This window comes from Heterocephalus glaber, unplaced genomic scaffold (assembly GCF_053883595.1).
Source record: "Heterocephalus glaber isolate CG9 unplaced genomic scaffold, H.glaber_assembly_v1.0 deba00000122, whole genome shotgun sequence".
Taxonomy (NCBI): domain Eukaryota; kingdom Metazoa; phylum Chordata; class Mammalia; order Rodentia; family Bathyergidae; genus Heterocephalus; species Heterocephalus glaber.
In genome coordinates, this window is record NW_028258138.1 from 73,914,478 (window position 1) to 73,938,785 (window position 24,308).

The 24,308-nt window shown below is 40.9% G+C and overlaps 1 protein-coding gene across 1 annotated transcript in view; it reads right to left on the minus strand.

Moving 5' to 3' along the window:
• The window catches only part of Hacd2 (3-hydroxyacyl-CoA dehydratase 2), a 101,807-nt gene that overhangs the window by 4,174 nt on the left and 73,325 nt on the right, over positions 1 to 24,308 (minus strand). The window contains exons 5-6 of the mRNA XM_021251271.2: positions 5,415 to 5,536; positions 3,741 to 3,919 (exon numbers count right to left, since the gene is read on the minus strand). Of these exons, the coding sequence (XP_021106930.1) occupies positions 3,741 to 3,919; positions 5,415 to 5,536 (301 nt within the window). The remainder of the gene's footprint in view (positions 1 to 3,740; positions 3,920 to 5,414; positions 5,537 to 24,308) is intronic.

Genomic DNA, 24,308 nt, shown 5'->3' on the forward strand with positions numbered 1-24,308 from the left:
AATTCAACAGTGAGAGAACTGTTCTTGTGTGAAAGCCCGAAAATTTGACAAGCTCTAATCTAAAAACTGGAAGAAAGATATAATTAAACCATAAGGAATGCAAATTGTGATCATTTAAAAATGTGGGACCAGTCACATTGCTAGATTTACTTTAGCGAAGGCAGTCTCTGTGAGCTGAGCATGCCATGGTTGTATCTTTCACTGGTAGCATCAACTCAGAGGGCGTCTCTAACTTCACAGATAGTTCAGAGGGCTTGAGGGAGGATATACACCTAGAAGCCATTTCTTAGGCTTCAGTCTCAGTTTAAAAAAGGGCCAAGGGCTATGGCTGTCAGCAGGGGCAGATGCCTGAAAGAAGGCCATGTGACCCTTTCATTCCTTTACAACCCCCAGAGGTTTCCAGGTACCAAGGGAAAGAGAGTACGTGGGAGGCTAGGAATGCTCAGGCTGTCCCCATCAGAATGACCCATGTGTTCAGGCTGAACCCAAACACGATAGCTTAAACAATTCCAGAAACGTGGCTATGACCTGACCATATCAGGCCGCACTGCAGAGACACAGCACAGGTCTCCACCCAACAAGAGGCTACTGAGCACTTGACCTCCTGATTTCCTCACTCAGGACACATTACAGCAGGGGGACAGCTGTTGTGTGTTAGGAGTGGGGCGCATGCCGATGGCTCTCTACCCATCTCAGGAGAGGAATACCTGGAGAATGAAAGCAACTGGGAATGCTTTGCTTCGGATAAGTTCTCAGATTCTCCAAAAGTCAAGTGTGGCTGTGGTAACTGACAACCTGGAGAGTGCCGGCCTCTTGGTGTCTCCACCCTGCACTAGTGTCTCTCAAGTTTTCTTTTGTCCCTATCCCCATTACCAAGTTTTGCCAATCTGCTGGGGGTGGGGGTGGGGGTAGTGTGTGGTGTAAACAGGACTTAAGATGCCCACTGAGTCCTGCAGATACTGTACTGTCTCCCGACTGTGAATACTGCATAAGTGGAAGGGGGAGAAGCACTTTGCCAGGGACCCTGAGGAGCCTCAAGGTAGACAGATACACTCCAGGGGCCACAGTGTGAATACATGTGTGACAATGGATCAGGACCACAAAGAAAAGGGGTTACTTTATACAGTATATGTCTATCAGCTGCCCATCAGAAGATTAAGTCGGAGAAAGAAAACCAAATCTGGTAAAGACTGCATGTCAATAGCAATCTCACCCAATTGTGCATTTTCTTCTTATAAAGCGTTAGAAAGTTGAAATGTGCAGTTGGCTAGGATGAACTGTACAAGCTGGTCCTGATATTTACAACCTGATTATTGAAACCACCCAGGGCCACTGGCAGGCCAGGAGCACAGAGTCCCAGCAGACACGAGGGTGACCACAACAGGGAGGTCGACTGGGATGCCTTCCTGCACCTGGCTGGGCAGGCAGCAATCTGGGGGAGTCTTTCAGTCTTTATTTGAAAGCCAACCTTTTTCCTGGTCTATAAGAGTTAAGCTGCCTTTTAAACAGAAATAATATTAGACTGTAACAAGCCAAGTTCTCTATCAAAAGGGGGTTGACATTGGACATTGGAAGGAAAAAGGAAGGTCAAGAAAGCTGAGTTCTGCTGGGAGCAGTCCTGTCCTACTCTCTAGAAGATGACTGGTCCTGAGGCCTGTGCTCTGTCTTCTGTTACTCTTAACATGGTGAAAGAAAACCCCATGGGGCTGGCTGTTTTCCTCCTGGAATCCCACCATCATGGAGGGCTCCTGTGCATGAGCAGCCCATCAGTATAGCAAGAGGGCAGCAGGAAGGCTTGGCACAGTGGTTGGCTCCCAGGGCATAAAAAGGATTTGCAGGTGGCACAAAAAGGACTGTCCTGGGGAGCTGCTCCAGCAATGACGCCCTCCTTCTCAGACAGAATGGAAATCTTATTATATAACCCAGTCTGGCCTTGAACTCAAAAGCTTCTTGCTTTAGCCTCCCAAGAGCTAGATTACAGGCATGTGCCACCACACCCAGCCAGACTGGAAATCCTGTAGGAACTGAGGTTGGGACCTCTGGATTTCTGTCAATACTCAAATATCTTGTTATGGTTTACCCTCCCTGTCATTTCCCAACATGGCATAGATTTTCTATTCACTCAAAAATTGTTGAGTGGAAATAAACCCTGTAGTGGACATTGGAATAACATGCACTGCTCTGGGAGTGCTGAAGCTGCAACTGTGCATTGTGGTTCTAGAGATGGGAAAATGCAATGCTGAGGAAACAAGCTTAGAAAGGTAAAGACTACATTAATTTTTATTGCTTGTATGTTTTAGAATATTCCATATTTGCCTTTGTTTGAAAACTAACTACCTGTTGCATCTGAAGAGAGAAGGCCTTTAGTCACCATATGCTGACACTATAGGGGAAAATTTTGTTTTTGGTACCAGGGATAGAAGTCAGGACCTTGTGCTTGCGAGGCAGGCAGCAGAACCACTGAGCTAAATCCCTGGCCCAAGTTTTTTTTTTTGTTTTTTTTTTTTTTTTGTATGTGTGTAGTACACTGAGCTACATCCTCAGCTATTTTTACTTTTAAAAATTTTCAGTCAGGATCTCACTCAGTCAGTTGCCCAGGCTGGGCTCAAACCTATGGTCCTCCTGCTCAGCTACCCAGAGTATGGGATTTACAGGTGTGTGCCACCACACCCAGCTGCAGGGGAGGATTCATAATGAACAAAGACTGGAAAATGAATCATGAAAGCAGGATTGCGTCCAAGAATTTCTCCAAGATAAATGTGCACATGAAATCTGGATTTAGTTTTTTTTCTCACAATGCATGAAATGCAATTTTCTACAGAGGGACACAAAACATGTCACTTATGACTGTTAGGATGATTCATTCAGACAATGCTGGGGTTGAAGAAAAACCCACCCCTGTCTGAACTTGGGGTTCAAGGGAGACGATGGCACCTTTCATAGACTAAGATTCAGAGTTATTTATAGTGGCTGCAGAAATAGCTAAAGGAGAAGAAACATGAACATCATTAAGAAGATCCTTCTGATACGCAGGAACTGATCACAGGATTGATCACAACTGACAGGACTCATCTCACATAAGTATCACACGTGTCTTTTCTTCTCTGCCACCCAGAATGCTAACAGCATATCTGACCCTCTGTGCACTTAAACCTCCAGCAATACCAGGAATATAACTGGAAAGCATCCCAAAGGGAACACTGTGTCCCTGCAGAGGTTTTTAGTGCTCAATAAGAAAATAAGAAGTGTAGGAAAAAAAATCTGTTTTTATTTCGTTATTTGTTTCTAGTTAACTACTCATCCCTTAAAATGAAATAAAACTGTCTCTTCTGATACAGTAAACAATGCAAATATCTTTTTATACTGTTTTCACAAACTATAAATGAGCATTTCTTAAGAGACAGGAAAATAAAATCAAGGTAAGGTCTTTAATGGCTTTTTTGTTTTCTACTCAGTACTTCCCCCCCAAATAAGATTAATTTACCTTGGTATTCAGTATTTTAAACCCACACACCAAGAAGGACTACATGTTGGCAGCTGTTTTGAGAAGGACTCATCTTTATTCAATTACTACTAGCAGAGAAAATTCCCTCTGACAGCACTCAATGAAAACCAGCATTCCCAGTAAATCAGGTTTATACTTAGTTGGATGTGGTGCAAAGACAAAGACATTTAACTCTAGTTATTGTGGAGCCAAAATTTTAAGACATAAATGAATACACATACAACTATTTACTTACGTGGAATGTAGGAGATCATTATCAGAATTAGGAATGCATAATAGTCAAAGGAGAAATTGTATTTGTTAGGTAAACTGATGGAGTACAGGCCAGCCTGTCTGACAAAGGGCAGAGCTGCATATATTGTGAGCAACTCTCCTGACACGCCCATCGGGTACAGCACGATGAAAAGTGTGTACCTGAAACAAAACAAAATACCCGAGACTGAGATGCAATGCCAGCGCTGGTGGAAAGACACACTCCCACCCTTCCACCCAGTCCTGGTCTTTCAGAAAGTGACTGTTTCTACATTTCCCATTTACTTTCTATTTAAATCTAGGCTTTAGAAGCCAGTTTTTGAAAAGGGCCTATAGCAAGCATGTGTTTCTGAATGTTCTAAAACAAACTATATGTGTTCACTAAGCAACTCTCTAGAACAACTAAGGGGATAGCAGAGGCAGGGATAGCAAGGTAAGGCACTAAGTCCCGTGGGGATGGGAGATTGAGAGGGGTTGGGAGAAAGGTGCTGAAACACCTAGGAAATCCTAGAACATACACCATGTCTGGTCTGTGGGCTGAAAAAAATATAGCACACATGTGTATATGGCCACAACTTTCCAATGTCTGCACAAACTGTTGTGAAAAATGGAATATATATGCTAATGAGACTGGATTTTAAACTTTCAGGCACAGAATGTACTGAAACATCTATGAAGATAAAGGGAAGACATATTCTTAACAGAAGAAAAAGAAGTATTTTCCATAGTCCATGGAGAAGAATGGGGAAAAGAATCCTTCTCCAATAGAAAAATCAGGCTTTGGTTGACAATCCCCCTATAACCCAGCTAGACAGTGTTCACAGTGGCTGTGCAGGCTGACTGGTAGCTGCTATCCTTCCTCTTTACTAGTAAAGATGTTTATTGCAAAAAATAATAAAAGTAAGGGAGTTCTCATTCCTGAAATGTTAGGAACAACAGAATTATGTCATTAGTCACTGAACTCATAAAGTATCTAGTAACCACTGTTTTCCTTCTATGAAAAGAGCTATTTTTGTTCCATGGACAATTCCGATTCTTCCGCTTTGTTGTAGTCCCCTGCCTCCCCATTCCAAAGGTGGTCTTTCCTAACTCAGAAAACTTGTCTCAACTGTCTTATGAATTAGTTAAGATAAACAGGTGAACTATGAGTCTTTTGCCCACATCATAATAAATATTACTGGTAAAAATAAGTGAAGCAAAACAAAACTGCTAAGTTAAAACTACCATGTAACATTTGTTATTAACTAAAAAAATTAAGACTAATAGTTTCTTTTTTCTTTCTTTCTTTTTTTTGGTACTGGGAACGGAACTCAGGACCTTAAGTTTGCTAGGCAGGTGTGGCACCACTGAGCTAAATCCCTGGCCCAAGTCATAGCTTCTTAGCAAAAGTGAGACTAGGAGAATTGGGCTAGGTCTAAAAAAAAAAAACCTACTATAATAGCAGAAGTTCATCAGCAGAATTTGATAAGGACAATTACATCAAGTCTCCACTGCATAACTCAACTGAAAAGAAATGATCCCAATTGAAAGTGAAGGCCTTTATCCAACTTCTGTCTCATACAACTTTATTTTTAGAAACTTGGAGGTAACATTTAGGCAATAAGGGCAAATATTATGAAGGATAATTTCAAAAGTTAGTCTTTGTCCCATTTTTTACCTGGCCCATTTGATGAGATAAGGCAGATGGTTTAACAGACTGAATGTATAAAAGGAGTAACGGATAATTTCTGTGATTGTCCAGGCAGTAACAAACAGGAGGACACTGTCTTCAGTCTGTACCTGAAGGAGAACAAAACAGAAGAGAAAGTGAACACAAGCAAACATTAGGAAAGAGGCATTTGTGGTGTGCAGCACCAGCAGGGTAGGTGGCCTGGGACCGGCCACATGGCCACCAGGCTCCACTCTCAGTGGACTTGCCAAGTAAAGACACATGTGCCCAGAGCAACAGCTGTGTGAGCCAGGTGATAAGGGACTCTGTACTGAGGAGAATGAGAGCCACAGGAAGGGAACTGGAGGAAAGATGGCCCCAGGAGGAAAAAACACCAGTTTCTGCACTTCCCTTGCTAGCCTGATGCGGAGAAAGTGAGCTGATGCCAGTGGGAATCAAAAGTACTGAGGTGGGGAGGGTAAACTAGTGGAAAGCTTGAGATCCACTTCCAAGAGCTTTAATGTGATCTGAGTGACAACTGAGGCTCTGAGGGCGTTTCAAAGAGGGGGACATCCAGGTGAAGATGATGCTTATGCACTGGGCAGGTGAACCCTGGGCAGGGAAGAGGTGGAGGCCTCCCCCAGGCAGGCCCATTTACGTGCACCGATGCTGACTTCTTCTGAGACTGCCTGGCTTAACTCCTCCATGATTTATGTTGAAATAACCATGACCTTTCAGAAGTGCCCCTCAGGTATCTACAGGAGACAAGGAGACATTCCCTTGCATGGGGATTGATAGCTGTGAGATTAATTTCCAGTACCTCCCTGTCCCACCCCAACTTGGTTTACAATGATCTTTTGTGCTTGAAAACCAGTAATAAGAAACAATTTCACATGGAAATTCATTTCAGTGAATAAGAAATCCCTTTTGATAACTGAACAAATCTCCACTATAAGCTGGCGGTTCTCTGCTTCCTCAGAACATCTAACACAGCAAAGGTCTGGCATTCTTGCCTTCACTTTTGCTTCTTTCCACCTGCAATGTTAATAGTTTCTAACACTTAAACTCTTTCTCTGAAGTGTACATAGAGTGATCCACCTACACAATGAAATAAGTAGTCATTTACATAGCTATTAACTAAATTGCTCTGACAAAGAATTTCATAAATGCATAGTTACTATTCTCTAAAAATAATAAGAATTTTATACTGTCAAGAGCAAGAGTACTTTCTGTTTCTATTAGCCAAAGTAAAGCAAAAGCTAAACACATTTGAAGTGATCATGTTGAGACTTCAGTCCACAAATCCTTGCTTAAAATCCATACTAAGATTTGAAAAGCACATGCTTTTTCATGACTTCTGGGATTCTCATTATCTGAAGGTGATATGTTTTTACAGCTATAGCTGAATCTTGTCTAAAGGCCTCTGGGTTATAACAGGAAGTTCCTCCAATATTTTTTTTCTGGTACTGGAGACTGAACTCAGGACCTTGTGTTTGTGAGGCAGACTTGGTGCCTCTGAGCTAAATCCTGGGCCCTCATCTAGTATTTTGTACTGTAAAACACCCTGAGAGCAGGGAGTGTTTTATTCATCTTTTGTTTTCCAAAAGCACTTGGTTCTTTCCACAAGTAGGAGTTCAATAAAAATTTGTGGAACAAAGGAATTCAATCCTAATCAGTTTCCTTCTTTGTGTCTGCGCAGCCTTAGTGACACTCAAACAGGTAATAAACAAACACAAAAAAACCTCACGAATTAGCCAGGCATGGCTAACTGTAATCCCAGCATATCTAGGTATGCAAGTTTGACTCCAGCCAGAGCAACTCAGCAAGACCCAGGGTCACAAAGGGGAGTGGGCGGTGCTAGGGATGTACCTCAATGCAAAGGCCTTCAGTTCAATCATAAATTCCACAAATAAAACAAACAAAATAAAACAAAAAACAAATCTCCCATCTTACCCCAGCCTAGAGGCTGGTTTTAAGACTTATGACCTGGTATTCAAGCTAAATTCGGGGAGCAAAGAGCTTCCACACAGCCTGAATCTGCTTCCAGAACACAGCAGGGAAGATTACAGTAAAAGTCTTTCAAAAAGGCTGGGGATGGGGGAATGGCCATTTTGTGCATTGATAACTTTAGATCAACAGCAGATGCATCAATTAAGAGGGGATTTGGATAAAGTCAGAGATTTGTCTTATCTATTAGCACGTAATTATCCAATAACACAGCAAGGGCAAAATGTAATATATGAGTTAAAACCAGTAACACCAATGCGACTTGAATTGGTACTCATGTCTACAGCAGCATTTTTCACAACTGTCCAAAGGCGGAAGCAATCCAAACGTTCACTAATAAATAAATAAATAGCATATATACAATAGTGCATGCATATATATATATATATATATATATATAGCCTAAAGGAAATTCTTACACATGCTGCAACACAGATGAACCCTGAAGACATCTGGCCCAGAGAAACATGCTGTTACAAAGGGGCAAACAGTGCATGATTCCACTCATAAGCAGTGGCTAAAATAGTCAAATTTGGAGACAGAAAGTTTTCTTTTTCTTTTTTTTTTGGTACCAGGGATCAAACTCAGGACCTTGTGCTTGCTAGGCAGGCACAATGCCACTGAGCTAAATCCCCAGCCCTGGAGCCAGAAAGTTGTCAGGAGCTGGGGTGGGGAAAGAGGGAATTACTATTTGACTGGTATGGATTTCTGTTTGGGAAGATGAAAACAGTTCTGACACGGATGGCAATGAAGGATACACAGCAATGGGAATGCAATGATGCAAATGAACTGTCACTTAAAATGATCAACATGGTAAATTTTATGTATATTTTACCACAATTTAAAAATAAATTTAAAAGCCAGTAGTATCAATATACAAGATGGGGCATGGCAAAGCTGGCTGGGGAAATGAGCAGAACCTGTCAATTATAAGATCCCAGGACAGTGCCAAATAATTCTCAGGACCCGGATGTGGAACTTCTCGTGGCCCCGAGATGTGGACCGCATAGAAGACCAGACACCACAGAAAACTTGCGATGGTGAATTCCCACGACAGCCTGTGCTGCGTTTCTCAGATGCAGTGTGTATTTTTATTTTTGCTTTTATCTTCTTTTTCTCTTGTTTGGCCCAAGTTTGCTCTGCAGAGCCAGTTTCTCCCACACCCAGTAACCCCGTACTTTTTAAATAAACTTCTGGCACTAGTTTTTGGTTTGTTTCATTCAGTTCTTTGAGGCAAGAAGGACCTTGAATACTTTTGATTTGCGAGCCCTTTCTAAAGAAACTACCCGATAACAGTATCAAAAATGACAGAACTAAATGTAAAGTTATGGTTCAGCAACAACAAAAGGATTCCAGTACAGAATGGAGAAGATCTGGGCTGATGAAACTCAGAGATGGCCCCAGTTGAGAGATGGTGGCTGCCGCAGGTAGATCACTCCTGCTACCCCTCTCCTTCTGGAGCTGTGGCACCAGCGGCTGCGGCATGCTGACTGCTGGCTGTTTGCTGGGGCTGGGAGTCAGCTGTCAGTGGCAGCAGTAACAGTACCAGATGGGTCTCATTATGTAGTTCAGGCTGGCCTTAAACTCATTACATAGCCCGGACTGGCCTTGAACTTACAGCAATCCTCCTGCCTCAGCCTCCTAAATGCTAGGATTACAGGCATGTCCCACCACTCGTGGCAAAATGTGAAACCTTTTGAACACTGACATCATGCCACAGTGGAAAATTCCACACCTGACCCACTGTAAAGAACTATAGTCACAGAACAAGTGCATTGAAAAAATTGTGTAAGGGCCGGGGGTTTAGCTCAGTGGTTCTGCCACCTGCCTCGCAAGCTCAAAGACCTGAGTTTGATTCCCGGTACCAAAAAAAAAAATTGTGTAAGCATGGTACTGGCAAAGAAACAGACCTGAGGACCAGTGGAACAGATTAGAAGATACAGAAACAACTCCAGACATACTCAGCTACCTCATCTTTGACAAATGAGCCAACCATCCTCGCTGGAGGAAAGATAGCCTCTTTAATAAATGGTGTTGGAAAAACTGGATTTCAACCTGCCAAAGATTAAAACTAGACCCTTATCTTTCACCAAGCACTGAATTAAAATCAAAGTGGATTAAAGATCTAAATATTAAAACAGAAACACTAAACTTGCTGGAAGATAAGTTAGGTAGAACACTCGAAGACATTGGCATAGGAAAAGATTTTATGAACAAATCCGCAGTAGCACGGGAACTAGCACAAACAATCAACAACTGGGATCTCAACTTATTAAAAAGCTTCTGCACTGCAAGAGAAACCACCAACAGAGCTAAGAGACAACCTACAATGTGGGGAAAAATTTTTACCAGCTGTTCCTCAGACAAAGTTCTACTACGTAGAATATATAAAGAACTCAAAAAAATCAGACCCTCCAAATATAAAGACCTGATTCAAAAATGGGCATCTGAAATGAACAGACATTTCTCAGATAAACAAGTAAAAGCAGCAAATAAATATATGAAAAAATGTTCAACATCACTGGTGATTCGAGAGATGCAGATGAAAACAACACTGAGATTCCACCTCACCCCAGAAAGAATGGCTGCTATCAAGAAATCAACCAATAACAAATGTTGATGGGGCTGTGTGGACAAAGGAATCCTTCTCCATTGTTGGTGGAAGTGCAGACTGGTGCAACTACTGTGGAAATCAGTATGGAGATACCTCAAAAAACTACGATTAGAGGTCCCATTTGACCCAGCTATTCCTCTGCTGGGTATCTTTCCAAAAGAATTAAAACAATCATATATGCTCACCCATGTTTATAGAGGCAGTTTGTGATAGCTAAAACTTGGCAACAGTCCAAATGCCCATCAACTGGAGACTGGATAAAGAAAATGTGGTTTTTCTATAAAATGGAGTACTACTCAGCCATAAAGAATGAGAAACTACAGATATTTATAGCTAAATGGATGCACACTGAGGCGATACTCTTTAAGTGAAATAATAGGACACATGTGTAAATAGTGAATAGTTTCTCTGGTGTGAAAAACAAAGTGTAAATAAGGTTCAAATGGTATAACTGATAATGTGAAATAGGAAGAAAAGGTCTAAAGGAGTAGGGGAAGTGGGAAGGATAGGGGAAGGAAAGAAGGGAAAAGAAAAAATATGATAAAAGGAAAAAATGGAAACAAAGTCTTTGTAAATAGGGAAGGGTGAAGGTGGTGAAGGGAGGGCACGGAAATGGAGAAAAAATAAGAACTAAGATACATCATGTAAAGGTACAAGATCCCAACAATGAATGTAATTGTACTGTATACCTAAAATGTACCAATAAACTTAATGGAAAAAAAAAAAAGAAACTCAGAGATGGAGGCAAAAGAGGGTAAGACTAATGGGTAAAATCAACAAGGGGTAAAACACCTGGCTCCAAATAAGAAAACCTATACAACAACCCAGGTGACTAATGACACAGGCCATCCTGTGAAGCTGTGTGCTCCCAGGCTCTAGACACACATCCTGCCTGGGACTGTCCAGGAAGAGACCGAGAAAGGGTGGGAGGCCGAGTTGGGTAGCTGGCAAGGGCTTCCAGCTACCTCTCCTTGGGAAGGTGCACTTATGCAACCTCTGCATGGGATGGATGCTGGCTAATGTGTACTAACTTCCTTGCATGAGCTAATGGGAGGGGAGGGATGGGGAAAAATAAGTAAAGACTTTAATAGTACTTCTTCTTCAAAATAACTTGGCTTTATCAAGCTGGGTATGATGGTGCATGCCAGCAATTCCAGCACTCAGGAGGTTGAGGCAAGGGGATCACCAAGAGTTTGAGGCCAGCCTGAATACATAGTGAGACCCTGTCTTACCCTCCTCCTACAAAAAAGAAAACTGCCTTTATGGAAGAAAGCAGAGGCTGGGTATGGTGGCACACATAGTAGTCCCGGCTATTTAGTAGGCTGAGGCAGGAGGATCCTTGAACCTGAAAGTTTGAGACTAGCCTGGGTGATAGTGATTCCATCTCAGAAAACAGAACAAAACAAAACAAAAACAAAGCAAGGCAGGAAGTGGAGAATGAAAGATCTACTGATGGCTGAGTGGAGTATTTCTCTGGTTATTTATTTTTCCTTGAATGTAAGGTCTTCTGGTGTCCACATCTCATCACCTGGTCCCCTCAGCCCCATTTCAAGTCTGGTCATAGGGAGGGGCAGAATCGATGTCCCTTAAACTGGACAATAACATGGGTTTCTTTGTGTGAAAATCACAAAGAATTGGAAATATTTTTCTAACAAGTAAGGAGTCTCCTAGTTATGAAAGGTTAGCAACTCAAGGAAAAACAATCAGTCAACAGGCTCACAAAAGTTTAAAAAAGCCACTTAGGGGCCGGGATTTAGCTCAGTGGTTTTGCCACCTGCTGTGCAAGTGCAAGGACCCAAGTTGGATTCCCGGCACCAAAAAAAAAAAACCCCCCCAAAAAAATCCACTTAGCTTAGGAGGACAAAAAGTTTAACTAGTTGCTTTTTTGAATTAATAACTAGAAATATACAATTTCATTATTTATCAAGAATAAGAGGGTTATTATGTTCAAAGATTTTCATGATAATTCATAGGCAGTACTAGTATTTACAATAGCTGAAAAGTCAAATATCTGTCAACTGGTAACAGGATAAAATATATGTGATATATGTCTATACAACTATTCAGTAACATAAAGGAAAGAAGTGTTGATATATGCTACAACCCAGTCAAACCTCAAAAATACTAAGTGCCAATGACCACACACTAATTATTTCATTTAAATGAGTCTAAAAAAGGCAAACTGAGACATAAAGTGGATCAGTGGTTGCCAGGGGCTGGGAATTAACTACAGAGGGGGCACAAGGGATCATGCTGTGGAGATGGAAATGTTCTAAAACTACATTTAGTGATGGCTGCACAACTTGATAAATTTACTAAAAAGATCTGAACTATACACTTAAATGGGTGAACTTCAAAATTGTAGCTCGGTTAAGTTCTTTAAAAAAAGGAGAGTAAGGGCCAGGGATTTAGCTCAGTGGTTCCACTGGCTGCCTTGCAAGTGCAAGGTCCCGAGTTCGATCCCCGGTACCAAAAAAAAAGAAGAGTAAGAGGTTTGCTTTAAATACATAATATTTCCTTTGAAGGGGAAAAAGGGACATTTAGGATAAAGGAAGAAAAGGAGATGGCGGGACTCATCAAGGTTTACAAAAGAGAAGACGGAGACAAGAAAGCAGGCTTAGGATAGGCTGCCAAAAAGATGTGAAGGCCATCGTTTGGAGTTGCATGTACACAACAATGGTCAGAAAGTGGGGTGGTGGGGCCCTTTTGCTGTGGGATGTCTTCCCCACTTGGCCCAGGTCTGCATACTGGATACCTGGCATGGCAGATGCCGTTTCCACCCTCTGCTCTGAATGAGGGAGGAGGCAATACGGTGTAGGCGGCTTATAAGGGAGTTTACATAGAAATTCAAGCTGGAGAAACAAATGGGTGCAAGAGAAAAATCTTTACACACAAATAGCATCATATGTTTGACTTTAAAAGGCATGGGGAAGTATTAGTACATGGAAAGCTGTCACTTGTTACAGTCAAAGAAAAACAGATGGTGCACATAAGAAACCACTGTTGTCGAAACTCTATTCTTCTCAGTGCTTCACAACCTGCTGCCCACCTCTCCAGTTAGTTCAAGAACTTCCCTGGCCAAGCTTCATGGTAAGTGTTCTTTCCTCTTTTTAATACTCCTTCCATTGGGAGGTAACAAGGAGACGACAGATGAGGTTTGAGACAAGGGACCATGGTCTATATACAGAAGAACTGTGAAGAGTGTGTCTGTCTTGGTTGGCCCAGACACAATGGCTTCAACACTGGAAATTCATTCTCTTATGGTTGTGCTGGCTGAACTCAGGCTGGCTTTTGCTGAGGGCTCCCTCTGTGGCTTGCAGGAGGCCACCTTCTCAATGTATCCTCACAGGAGAGGCTGTGAGCTCTCTGGCATTCCCACAAGGACACAAATGCCTCACAACCTCACCTAAATCCAACTAGTTTCCAAAGGCCCCATCTCCAAGACCATCACATTGGGAGCCTGGACCTCAGCACTCATGTGATGTGTGTGTGTGTAGGCAGGGACTGTGCTGGGGGCACAGCAATGTTCTAGACAGGTGAGGGCAAAGTTCTTCTGTAAGGGACTCTAGAGTGTGAATATTTAAGTGGAGAACCACATGTGGGTTTATTCATCTATTCATTTTTTTTTTTCTTATACTTTAAAGATGTATGGGCCGGGGATTTAGCTCAGTGGTTCTGCCACCTGCTGCACAAGCACAAGGACCCGAGTTCGATCCCCAGTACCAAAAAACAAAACAAAAACAGAACAAAAACAAAACCAAATAAAGATGTAACAATTTTTTTTTTTTTGGTACCGGGGATTAAACTCGGGTCCTTGCAGGCGTCAAAACCACTGAGCTAAATCCCCGGCCCAAGATGTAACAATTTGATGACAGATCGCAGGCTTGCTCCAGACTCATGTGAGCCCCCCTTTCCCATCCCTGTGACCTCATTCCACACAGGTGTCTGTCTTTAGCCTTTCTCTGACAGCCTGCATGTGTGTGATGGGAAGGGAAGTCTGTATACATTCATTTCTTAGTGAGGGGGATACATTTCAAGAACAGTGGCATTAGGTGATCTCATCGTTGTGTGAACATCGTAGTGTACTTACACAAGCCTCAATGACAGAGCTTAGTACACACCTGGTGTATGTAAGTGTGCATGCTACACTTAGAAGATGGGCAGCACAGCTGGTGTGTTCACACCAGCATCACTACATGTGATGTGCTGCAATGTTACGACGGGTACCTAGGAAATAGGAACTTTCCAACTCAATATAATTTTATTTTATAATCTTACTGGACCCATGTTGAATGGCCCACTGTTGAGTGGAAATGTTGCCATGTGGCAATGTATTTACACCAATGTACAAGTTGGAATAAGGAAGTACCCTTGTAAGTACATACACACAGGTTCTTCATATCATACCATCTTACAATCTCAGTAATTTCTTTGTGTTTGTTTTGAGTGTGTAAAATATACCTACCAAAGTTACCATTTTAACCATTTTTAAGTATATGATTTGTTATCAAATACACTCACCATATTGTGCAAACCATCACCACTCTGCATTTCCAGAACTATTCTATCATCTCAAACAGAAACTCTGCACCAATTAAGCCGCAGTGTCCCATCTGCACACCCCCTCCTGTAACCACTACTCTACTATCTGTTTCTAGGATTTGCTTATTCTGGATACCTTATAAAAGCCTGTGCCAGGCTTATTTCATTTAGCATAATGCTGTAGCACGTATCAGAATTTCCTTCCTTTTTAGGATTGAATACTATTCCATTGTGTATAAACCACATTTTAAGAATTCATGTGTTGGGACACTTGGGTTGTTCCCACCTTTCTGACCATTATGAACAGTGTTGCTATGGACACTGTGCACAAGTACAGTGCTATGTCTGAGTATCTCTTCCACTTCTGGGTATATATTTCGGAGAAGAACTGTTGTCATAAGGTAATTCTATACTTAGCTTTTTTTTTTTTTTGGTACTGGGGATCGAACTCGGGTCCTTGCACAGCAGTATACTTAGCTTTTTCAGAAACTGTCAAGCTGTTTTCCACAATGGCTACAAAATTTACATTCTTACCAACAATGCACAAGAGTTCCACTTTCTCTACTGGTTATTTGCTGTGTTTTGTTTTGTTTAAATAATAAGCATTCTAGGCCAGGAATTTAGCTCAGTGGTTCTGCTGCCTGCCTTGAGAGCACAAGGTTCCAAGTTTGATCCCTGGTACCAAAAAAAAAAAAAAAAAAAAAGAAAAGAAAAGAGAAGAAATACTCTCATTTCCCAAGAGAGATCATGTAAAAGTACAAATTTCCAATGATGAATGCCATATTGTATACCTAAAATGTACCAATAAAATTAATTTAAAAAATAATAAGCATTCTAATAATAAAGTTGTACCTCACTGTGGCTTTGATTTGCATTTCCCATACTAAGTATCTACTCTTGTGCTTATTGGCACACATATATCTTCTTTAGAGAAGTAAGTATCTATTCAAGTTCTTTGCTGTTTTGAACTGTGTTTTTAAGTAATTTCTTTTTAATAAATTATGAAGGCAACAGCAATAAAAATTATTATACCTAATACTTACTGAACTATTACTATATGCCAAACATTTTCTTGCATTTATTATTTCATGAATCCCCATTTCGAAGATGAGGAATGTGACACAGAATCTGAACCCAGGCCTGTGCCCCTAAACCTTGAATAGTTCTGCTTGGCTTTCTTGTGTTTCGGCAACCCTCCCTTGTGGCATAGGGACAACAACTCTCTTCTGAAACTGGGCACATTCTGAAGAAACTTTATACAAGAGGACACTGGAGAACAGATAAGATAAACATAACTGTCTTCTATCATGTAATGCTAACATGTACTAGTAAAAATTTTAAAAATAAAATAAAAAAATAAAGCCAGAAAGTCTCCAATAAATGTAGCCCACCTGACAGAATACAGAATGGGATTTAGATACTAAAGGAACTGAGCTTCCGGAAAAGGCTTACCAAAAAGGACTGAGTAAAGAACAAAAACTTACAGGATTCTGGTATCCAGAGGTATCTGTAGTATGCCCAAGAAATGACTTCTATTTGTGAATCAAATGACCAAACAGAGAATCCAACATAAGAACTTGAAACAAACTCTGGTGAATTCCTAAAATTAATGTGAATCTTTTTCAGTGAACTTTGTTTTGCAAATCATCTTCATTTTTTGTTTCAGCCCTGTTTTACTTTCTGGATTTAACATATTGCAGACTCCTCAAGATCCTACTCAAAAGTTTGTTTCTCTTTTCTATCTCTTTTATGCAGAAATTAAAATACAAAAACTATAGCCAGGTGTGGCAGTGCACACCTGGAATCCCAGCACTAGGAAGGCCCAGGCAAGAGGACTGCTTCGGAAGAGACAATAGAAGGAAAAAATGGAAACAAAGCTTTTGTACATAGGGAGGGGAAGGGACTCACAGAGAAGGGGAGAATGGGAAAAAAGGCAGAATGTATCATGTACAAGTACAAATCCTCTACAATGAGTGTTATCATCATGTATGCCTAAAATATAAAAAGCAAAAAACAAAAAGGAGGATCGTTGCCAGTTTAAGGCCAGCCTGAACTACAGAAAGACCCTGTTTCAAAAAACAGACAAAGGAGATTTTAATTCCAAATAAAAAGGAAATTAGAAAAAAGAAAGAATGGAATACTTTTACTAGGCAAGCTTTGGTTTTCCAAAGAAGGGATGACCTGAAACACCTCAACCATGTCTCTGGGCAGGTATCAAGATTTTCCTAATTTTATCTCTTTCTCCTCCCCCACATGGAGGAATCTGTATGAGGGCTACAACTACAGATGGTGATAGCCTGGAGGCCAAGGTCATGGGGAGGTGGTGAAGGTCAGGGGTTATGCACCGACTTGTACCAGAGGCCTGGCAGTTGAGGAGGCAGGTGGTGAGGGAGAGGTACGGGTGATGGGTGGGAGAGATGACGAGTGGTTGGGAGTACAGGGAGTAAATAAGGAAACTAACTGAGCAAATAACTCAGTATGTTAAGAAAAATGAGCTTCTTGCTACTGAAAGAGATATTTAAAAACATGTAAGGGAGAAAGCTAGAAAAAATACAGGTATCAGACTACAACTGGAATCAGTATGAAGTCATGATTTATATATATGTGCACATATTGGCACATAATATAGTTATGGAAGTAACTGCTACATGTATACACATGTCAGTACCTATACATACACGCACGCCATACTTTTCTCTACTGAAAAGTTCTTGAAGTAATGGCATCTCAGTAGCAATGAGGACCTCAATTAATCAGATCTTGGTTCCTAAATACCATAATCCACTAAAAGGTACCAGGGTTCCTTTGCAAAATGACTGATTCCAAGGCTGGGATACAGACAATATAAGATGTGTCCAGAAATCTGTTTGATATAGCTGGGTGTGGTTGTGCATGCCTGTAATCCCAGCACTGGGGGGCAGGAGGATCATTGTGAGTTCAAGGTGAGCCTGGACTACATAGTGAGCTAAGGCCAACCTGAACTGCCTAGTGAGACTTTGTCTCCAAAAAAAAAAAAAAAAAAAAAAATCCATCGAATTATATGGAAATCTATTAGTCTGAATTGATATAAATTAAATCGAGGGGAAAGTTATTATTTATAGTGGGATTGCCAATATGAATGAAAGAAAATGACAATCACTTAACCAGGTTAAATCTCATTAACCATCACAGCAGGGACTGACACAGGCAGCAGTCATTCCTGAAAAACTCATTAACAACAGGGAAACGGTGAGAAGAGCATGGCACTATTTCTATAGCATTCTTGCCAAGAACACATGGCTGAAACTAGTTATGAGGCGACCCTGGGTGGATCCAGGTTAAGGATCACCCTACAAAATATACTCTAAAACTGCCAGGGACACGAGGGAGTGGGCATGACTGAGGAGCCAGAAGAGGCCCTGACACGGAAATTTACTCCATGTGTGACAGGAATGCCACTGAGTCATGAGTCTCCTTCTCCTATGTATCCTTGTATTTAGCACAGCACTGCAGCACAGAAGATACTAAATTTTATTTTATTTTATTTTCATTTGTTTTTGTTTTGGTACCAGGGATAGAAGATACTAAATTTTAAATATCTCATTCCTGAAGGGAAAAAAAAAAATGGCACTGCCTGGACAGTGAGAGAAATATGGCACTGCCTGGACAGTGAGAGAAATGTGACTGGGATCTGTGGACTGGGTGGCAGTGTTGGACTAGGGCTGACTTGCTGATTTCAAGGGCTGCATGCAGGTGACAAATGGCTGGAACTCAAACTGTAGTATTTAAAGGGAAAAGGACACCATGTACAGCTTGCTCAAAAGGTTCCAAAAACAATAATGGGCACATAAAACAGAAAGCGGGAGATGGAATGCATGCAGTAAAATGTCAATAGTCTGAGAATCTGAGTGTGGGAAATATGACAGTTCTTTGTATTGTTCTGGCAACTTTTCTGGAAGTTTGAAATTATTTCAAAATAAATGATCTTTTAAAAAATCACCTAAATATGAAACAACCACTTTGAGGATAACATTAGAAGTGGGTACAACAAATCATGCGTTTTCTACACATACTGTTTTAAGATGGGAGGCCTCAGAATGTGTTGGAGGAAGTGGACTATGTAACCCTAAAGAAGAAAACAATGGGCCGGGGATTTGGTTCAGTAGTGCTGTGCCTGCCTCATAAGTGCAATGCTCTGAGTTCAATCCCCAGTACCAAAACAAAAAACAAACACCACCCCCCCAAAACCCCACATTTACAACAGAACATTATCAATGAGGGCACACTAACAGAGGGTAACTTGAGAGGGACTAACAGATGCAATACTGACCCCCATCTTAGCATAAATACTCTAAGGGGAGGGCCACAAACTTACTTTGAAGAAAGGCTAGCTTATTTAAAACATAAAATCAAATTCTTAATCCATGCTTTAGATTAGGAAAATAATCATGATTAAGATAATGATAGTTCCCATTAGCAGGGCTAATTATTCTTTAAGTAGGATAAAAGTAATTATGTATAAATTTTCACCAGCTACCAAGAAACTATTTTAGTAACTATAAAGAACTTTTCAGCCTTTTGGCTAAGATCAAGTGTAAAGAGCTTTTCATTTCTATGTGAAAAGTCAGTTATATCTGTTATAAACCTCAAAACATGTAAGACCTCAAAACATATGTATAGAAATTTGTCACTAAAGATTTGGAAAAATACCAGGTTACAGTAATGCTAATATGCAGCACGCACTTATCGGGCACTTAATAAGTGTCATGTACTGTTCTAAGTGACTTGTAGGTGTTAACTCCCAGAATCCTCTAGACCACCCTAGAAAGGTTCACAACTGGGCCTGGAGACTGGCATAGTTCCTTAGGACCTGGAATGGTGCCATCCCTCCACTGGGGCAACTAAGGCAAGACAAGCGGTCACAGCATTATCAGTTACCATCAGTGCTCACCAGTTATCCCTCTGTATGGTACTTCTGCCTGCTTGAATCTGCTTTACTTGTACCAGGCTGGAAGCCCGTTAGGGTAGTGGCCATGTGTTCTCTTAGCTCAAATGACGTATTTGTTGAATGAAGAAGAATGAAGAGACAACAGATGGAGACCTGTCTGCTGTCCAAGTCTGGGCCTTCTCTGATCTGACCAGAATGGACTTGGGGGAGGGCAGCTCCTAGCGAGACCAAGGCCACTGGCTCCAGTGCTGGTGCCTGGTTGGTGATGTCAGCGGAGGACTTCCAGGACAATTCTGATGACAATCTTGGACCTTTCTCTAACTTGATTAACAAAAATGCAACTGTTGATTGAGCAAAATGATTGAACAAAAATGCAACTGTTATCTATTTAAAACTTCAAGAATTTCATCCTTGATAAGATACTGAAATGCAGTGGTTTAAAAAAGATGTTTGAATTATTAATCTTTTTATATGACAATTTCATGTCAAAAGAATGCTTTATGATCTGTATTTATTAAATCCATGACAGGATACACGGCAAACAAATCAGAATATATTGTTCCTTTTCTATGGAAAATGTGGGTTATACAATGAAAATATTAATATTTATCTTCTTTAGAGGAGAGAAAAATGTACCTTATCTACACAGATTTTTAAAAAAATCCTACAGTGACAAAGAAAACTGGTTAAAAAATTCTTACCATTACAACACAGTAACTAAGGACTATTTTTTTATGTAGATGAGGGCTTTGGTCCACCAAAACAAGTCTTTGTCATGAAATTACCTTTCTTGAACATGCAACAAGAAAAACAAGTAACATGCAGTCACCAAAAAATGCACGATCAATTCTGCGCTTATGACAAAGCTAGACATGCAGATCTTAATATTAAAATGTTCCCATGAGTCCAATGTGGTGCTTACTATGTGTTCCTGAAGCGGCTATCTGGTCCCTGCAGTTGGCCCCTTCTCCAATCAAGTGCAACTTGGGAATGAAACAGATCTTTAGACTTCTGGCCTGTGCATTCTGGGACAAGTTACTTATCCTCTTTGAACCTCTGCTTCCTCACATGTGCACTGGAGATACCTGCCTTGGTATGGTTGTTGTAGGATTAGAAAAATCAAACTGCTTAGCAAAGTACTTTCCATTTAATAGACAGCAGTTACTATTATTATTCCATGAAAGGAAAAATTCAATTCACTATTTTCCAAGCTCCTACTACCTGTGCTAGTTACTGCTGGAACTCATATATATATTCTAGCACTGTCTCTTAGGCTTAATTATCAAGAAAATGTTCCGTGTTACTGTTGCTTTCTTTGGGGTGCTTTGCTTAAATATTGTTAAGAGATGCTGCCTCTCCTTCTCCTTGAAGGGCAATACACATATACTGACTCTGGGATGTCTAAAGATTTCTTCCATGGGCCAGGGATTTAGCTCAGTGGTTCTGCCGCTTGCCTCACAAGCGCAAGGTCCCGAGTTCAATCCCCGGTACCAAAAAAAAAGATTTCTTCCAATATTCTTCCCTAGTCCTGTTTGAGTCTCTTACTGTAAAGAACACGTTATTAGCTGACAACCTTTCATGTAACTATCAACCCATGCCAAGGACAAGGGTTGCAACAAATGGGGTCACATTTAGTCAACTTGACCACAGATATCTAATCCAGTCTAAGTATTCTAAGAAGCAATATTTCTTTAACTACAGCAACAATAGCCCACAGAACTGTGTTCCCAGCAACAGGTTACTGTGGCCCCAAGGGAAGAGCTGGGGCATACTTACTGCCCAGTCTGTCCCCTAAATCTCCAAATGCAAAATCCTACTGTGTTCCCCAAACATTCTAGAGGGGGTTTATTACTGTCAGATGTGTAACTGAATGTAGAAAGAAAATGCTGGGTGTAGTGGTGCACACTTGTAATCCCAGCTACTTGGGAAGCTGAGGCAGGGACATCCAGCAAGTTCAAGGCCAGCCTGAGCAATGCAATGAGACCCTGTCTCAAAAAATTGTTTTGGATATTTTTCTTTTTGAGACAGGATCTCAATATGTAGTTAAAGCTGGTCATGAACTCACTATTTAGCCTAGGCTATTCTTGAACTTGGAACAATCCTCCGGCCTCAGCCTCCCCTGGGATTCCAGGCATATGCCACTACGCCCAGAAACTTTGTCTCAAAAAAAAAAAAAAAAAAAAAACGGCTAGGGATGTAGCTCAGTGGTAGAGCACTTGCCTAGCATGTGTGCACATGTGAGGCTCTGGGTTCCATTCACAGTACCGCACACACAGAAAAGGTAACATATATACATTATAAAATGGTTCTTTTTGTAACTAAAAATTTCATAAGACAAAAATAAAAACATAAAGCCTATAAACATCACTTCCTGGAACAGGAAAATCAATAGTAACCACTGGTTCCAGTTCAAGGATATTCTGTTTGGACTTATACAGTGATTTAAAAATATTTGAGCCAGTGCCAGGGATTTAGCTCAGTGGTTTTGCCGCCTGCCTTGCAAGTGCAAGGACCTGAGTTTGATCTCTGGTACCAACCCCCGCCCCCTCAAATACAAAACAAAACAAAATTGGGAGATCACACATTTTAAAAGTTGGGATTTCTGCCTTTTCTTTAAATATTCTGGCCAATGCTAGACTAGCTGGCAATGATTAGCTGTGGCACAGCAGCTGCTCTGAGGTGCCCTGTACCCTATAGCCCCCATGTCTTCCCTGAACTGTCTTCTACAACCCACCTAGGGGACAGACCTCTGCTGCCAGTTGATAACCTCTGCTACTGATGGCAAAGTGCTACTACACAAATGTAATGTGACACACCTGAAAAATGCCTAGGTTTAAAAAACTATCAAGTGTTATAAAAATGTGATTAATTTTTACACTTGGGGCTATGAATGTACTTTTTTTAAAGGCAATAACCTCAAGAGAAGATTCCATGTGCCTAACCCAGTAAGACAGTACCAATGCAGAAGGCAAAAGACATACACAATTTTCAAGTTTTGAGTTATTCTGGTAATAAGCCAGAGCAAAAGGAGGTAAAAGTAAAAATTTATCCTACTAAAATCAAACACGATAGCACTCTGAAGAAAACAAAAGCTACAACTCTGTCATGTATCACGCCTAATAATTCGTTTTTCTCCTCTACAGGTAAAGCATGCTCTGTGCATGCACACACACACACATCCACACATGGACACCAAGTCACGTCTTACAATGTCCAGAAGGGAACTGGGGCTCTACTCCAGACTTGAGAAGGCTCCTCTCTGGAAAATGCAGACAACTTAGAAATTACTTTGTTTTTTTATGATATACCACAGCTTACAGTGAGAGCTTCTAAAGATGGGAACTTCTGATATAGGTAAGTAAATAACACTGAACCTTTCCTCTGAAGAAACGGAAACTATCTATCTATCTATCTATCCATCCATCTAACTACCTATCTCACAAGAGCACAGAGATGGGGATGACTTCTTCAGGTTCCCCTTTGGGAAGATTCTGAATGAGACCAGTTACCTGACTGCATTCACCATGCAGGGCAACCATCAGGAGGTGGAAGTTATCAGTATCCTTGTCAGGTTTATGCATTCTCTTGTTTGCAGTGCTAGAGCTTGAACCCAGGGAAGTACTGTGCCATTTAGTTATACCCCCAGTTCAAGTTTACAGGTTTATCCATTTTTAGTCAAAACAACCTGATATTTCATACTCACGCTTCACAATAAATTTTGAAAAAGCTACAGTATATAAAGGACCACTTTGGAAAGAAGTTACGTAATAAGAGAGTTTTCTTCTTCCTCCCACATATTAAAAGTTTTCAAATGAATATTAATCAGTGCTTTAAAAATGCTTCTCATTGTACTGTGGCACACATCTGTTTAAAAGCAGTTTATACGTAATAACTTTTAACTTTTCTTGGCTTTGCTGATATATTTTAGCAATGCTCACGATGCATGCCAATCACCTCACTCTTACAGTGGGAAACCAGATTCTTCAAACTCATCAAGATAATATGATGACTGTACTCCTATGACACTATTTAACTCAAAATGGAGAGAAATGTGACATGGTCCTCAAGCAGGGAGAACCAGGGACATGCTGTCACGGTGAACCCAGAGTAGAGGCCAGGATGCAGGCTCTGAAAGGTGAGGCCCATATGACCTCCTGACTCTCCATTTGGTGAGACACTGCCATCTCCCATTGGATGAAGAGAGGATCGTCAATTTCACTTCCCACACCTGCTATCAGGATTTGTCTACAGTTAAAAAGTCCCTGATATAAAGAACACAGCATGCCAAGGTGATCTTATACACTGTCTTTGACTTGATTCTTTAAAAAAATATATGCATTCACATACACATATTACCACTTACATCTAAAATGTCCCCCATAAACTCATGTGCTTGGAGGTGGGGCCTGGATGGAGGGGGAAGGTCACTGGGGGCGTGAGCTGGAAGGGTGTGTTCTTGTCCCTAACTAACCATGGATTGAATCTGGAAACTGTAACCCAAATTAAACCCCTCCTCCTTTAAATTGTGGATGTTGGGTATTTCATTTCAGCAACAGGAAAGCTGAACAATACAACATATAAAAAAAAAAAAAAGAAAAACTAATTGAAATGAGAATGGTAAATAAAGTCACAATGAGTAGCTAGAGCTGTGCTGTTCGATATGGTAACCTTCAGTCGTGTGTGGCTCTTTAAAATTAACATGCACTTCCTTAGTCATGTCAATTGCACTTCCAGTGTTCAGTGTGTGGACAGAGGGTTAGCAGCTATTGTATTAACAACTCACACATACATACAACATCTCTGCCATCACTGA